General features: G+C 35.8%; 1 protein-coding gene across 1 annotated transcript in view; it reads right to left on the minus strand.

Annotated features, from left to right (window-relative positions):
- The window catches only part of LOC105168448 (photosynthetic NDH subunit of lumenal location 5, chloroplastic), a gene marked incomplete in the record, with an annotated part of 4,088 nt that continues 1,236 nt past the window's right edge, over positions 444-3,295 (minus strand). The window contains 3 exon segments of the mRNA XM_011088538.2: positions 444-894; positions 2,125-2,210; positions 2,304-2,358. Coding sequence (XP_011086840.1) covers positions 742-894; positions 2,125-2,210; positions 2,304-2,358 — 294 coding nt within the window.

The following is a 3,295-nucleotide window of genomic DNA, read 5'->3' on the forward strand; positions in this document are numbered from 1 at the left end:
AGATTCACTACCAAACATCTATTTACCCCAAAAAAATTTAAATTCCAAAAATTAACTGCATAAGAGAACAGAACCATACCTGTTTTATCCAATTCTGCAACATTAATAGATAGTCAAATAAGATAATTAGCAAATCGAGCTTAACTAAACATGAACCAAGCATACTATAAATATAATGTATGTTATTAATGTACAATTCAAAGAGAATAGGCAAGCACATAACAAATACAACTAAAGGCAACCTAGTACGAAAAAAAAATTTCCTACAACTCCATTGATTCACTCGTGGGCTGATCCCCATTACACAAAATTATAGGTAAACTGCACTTGGAGTAAGAAATAAACACACATTGCCATAAGCCAAGTATTTCCACCATACGCAAGGCAACCTTTACCATGCATCCCTATTGTACATTCATGCTTACGGAAACATCATGCTGCTGTTATACAAAAATTTATTGATTATAACTAACGGCAAAATACTTGCAAATGAAATCATTATTCGTCAAAACAGTTAAACATGCGACCAATACAACCAGCAGGTCATATCCTGAATCTTGCTCGAGTAATTCGTAAAGTAAAATTACTGAAGTCCCTTTTTCTCGACATACACAACTACAAGAAACTTGTAGTTGGACAAGCCTCATCAACTAGATAGCCCTCTATATCAGGAACATGACAAAACATTAGAATGGCCAAAAACTAAAATCTCATGATGACATGATCAATGATTACTCCACCTTAAGCCACTGGAAGTTCACCGCAATCGCTTATGACAACCCTCTTTGTAGGACGATCACCTCTGTCTGTTTCTTGTGATTCAATCAGCCTTACAACATCCATGCCCTCCAGAACTTGTCCAAACACAACATGCCTCTGGTCTAGCCATGGTGTCTGTAATTCATTCAACACAAAAATTTGAAGAACATATTCAAAGCTGGATTTTTACGACACAGAAGTATTGCTTACAAACAAGTTCTACTTCCAATCAAATTTCAGTGACCAAATAATTGGTTTTGTCTCAACAGGCACTTATTATTTCTCATGATGGTGTACTCGACTAGTACGTTAGTGTTGATCACCGCATATCACATTGGGATATATGACATCACTCCCACTTAGATTGTGAAGCAGTGATGTTAACATCCACCCGCTAAGTTCCATTTTCCGGAAGGGGAAAAAAGAAAAGAGCACCAGCCAAGCAAGCGTCCATGGTTTAGCTGCATAACCTCACATGTGATCATGGTTAACCTAAGCAATATTGCTCTAACAATGTAGGCAGACTTCAAGAAAGCTAGAGGTAATAGTCATAGCTCTCCCTCACATTATCTTCAACAAAAAATTCAGTTAGCTTTAAGTTCACAAAGTTGGATGATATATACACATTTTTAAGAAGATGGGTTTCTTGAAACATAGAAGACAGATGAAAATGTAGTGCAAGCAAATAGCAGAAGGAAACGAATTTAATCAAGACATAAAACAAAGCTCAAGGAGGCAGTAACATGAAAAATGGGTGATAATCAGTTGTTACTTGTCACTGAACTTAGGTAGAGTACCAAATACAAAAACCATCAACAATTGGCAGTAATAGACTGAAGCCAAGAAAGAAAACAAGGAAAAAGTTCACTTCCTCAGTAGAGTTACTGAGAGACTTCCTTCTGAACTCTGGTAGAATATCATTTAAAAAGGTGTTGATTATTGGCAGCCATCAGAGCGAGGAAGGGCAGAACGAAAAAGTTTAAGCTTTCTCAGAAGAGTTACTTTTAGAGCCTTCTTCTCTATTTGATTCATTCTGCTGACACTTTTCAACAAAGTTTTGTCAGATCAAAAATTTGGAAGCCATATAAAGTAAGGATACGTCCTTGCTGAACTCTTTTGTGGACCGCTCAAACTCTTTTCTCTATTTGTAAGTGGGAAAACATCGAACGTTTGTATCTTTTCTTGTACGAGATATTCAAGACAAAACCAGAAACATAGTAGGATCCAACATGTTTCAAACTTTCTTTCTAAGACAATGAGTAATAACATGGATAATTCCAATTATCTTTCCACCGCTTTCACTTTTGTATTTTATCCTGCAAGTTTTGCACACTCTAAAATAAATTTATTTAGACTGCCGCGTACCTTGACAGTACAGATGAAAAACTGGCTCCCATTGGTATTTGGACCAGCATTTGCCATGCTAACAACTCCAGGTCCAGTATGAATCACTACAAGTATAGAAATTACTATCTTATTAGCCAGCAAGAGTAATGACAAAAAGCTCCAGTAAACAAATTAATGAAGGAAAAGTATAAACTCACACTTAAAGTTTTCATCTTTGAATGTGCGACCATATATGCTTTTACCACCAGTTCCCTGAGAGACATCCCAATCATGGAGCCCTTATTAATACAATGGTCTAGAAACTCAAAGGTTTAACAAACAATGACAAAAAAAATGTTATGCATAGTAGCAATACAAGTTGGTTAGTGACCAGGCCAAAAAGCAGATTGAAAAGCATCAAACAATTAGTATGTGGATCAGCATCATATCTAAATTATAATAGCATGTATAAGGACAAAAAAAAAATTAAGGTGTTCTCTGACTGTTTCCAGTGAAGCCCCTCAAAATATGATGCACTCAGGACATTATAATCAGCCAAGATATGACACACACCAAAATTTTCTCTTCTAGATGTACTGATAGCAAATACTAACTAGAGCCAAAAAGTTCATTATAATATTGCCTTGGATGTCCTCAAGTTCCCAGTGTGGGACCTACAATTTCACGGGTCCATAAATATTCCTCCAACACACCCTTATTCAAAGAGAGAGCACACGGCACCGCATAGCATCTATTTTTGCAACCAACTTTACATTTGGCATTTTGTTTTAATATTTTTGTGGATTTGAACATGGTTCTGTCACAACTCCAAAGAAAAAGCATTATCGGACTTCAAAAAGCTTGATAAATGTAGCAAAAGTTTCAGAAATAGTAAGAAAAACTTTAGCATCGTCCATGGTCTTTCATGGCATTCTCTTAAGAACAAAAAAAGGCAAGTGGTTACCCATACTAGATACAATACATGGTTTATAACCTCAATTCAGTGAGGCCAAAAAGCTTCTAATAAGGATAAAAAATTATAAGTTCACCAGAAAGTTGCAAAAGTATATAGACCAAACATCTTCATGACGACTAGCAGACTATTATTTGCACATAACAGACAAACGAAAAGATCCAATCAGAAAAATATGATAAATAACGCTAGCAGCTTACATTTCCTTTGTCAAAATCTCCTCCTTGAATCATGAAA

This window comes from Sesamum indicum, linkage group LG8 (genome assembly GCF_000512975.1).
Source record: "Sesamum indicum cultivar Zhongzhi No. 13 linkage group LG8, S_indicum_v1.0, whole genome shotgun sequence".
Lineage (NCBI taxonomy): Eukaryota > Viridiplantae > Streptophyta > Magnoliopsida > Lamiales > Pedaliaceae > Sesamum > Sesamum indicum.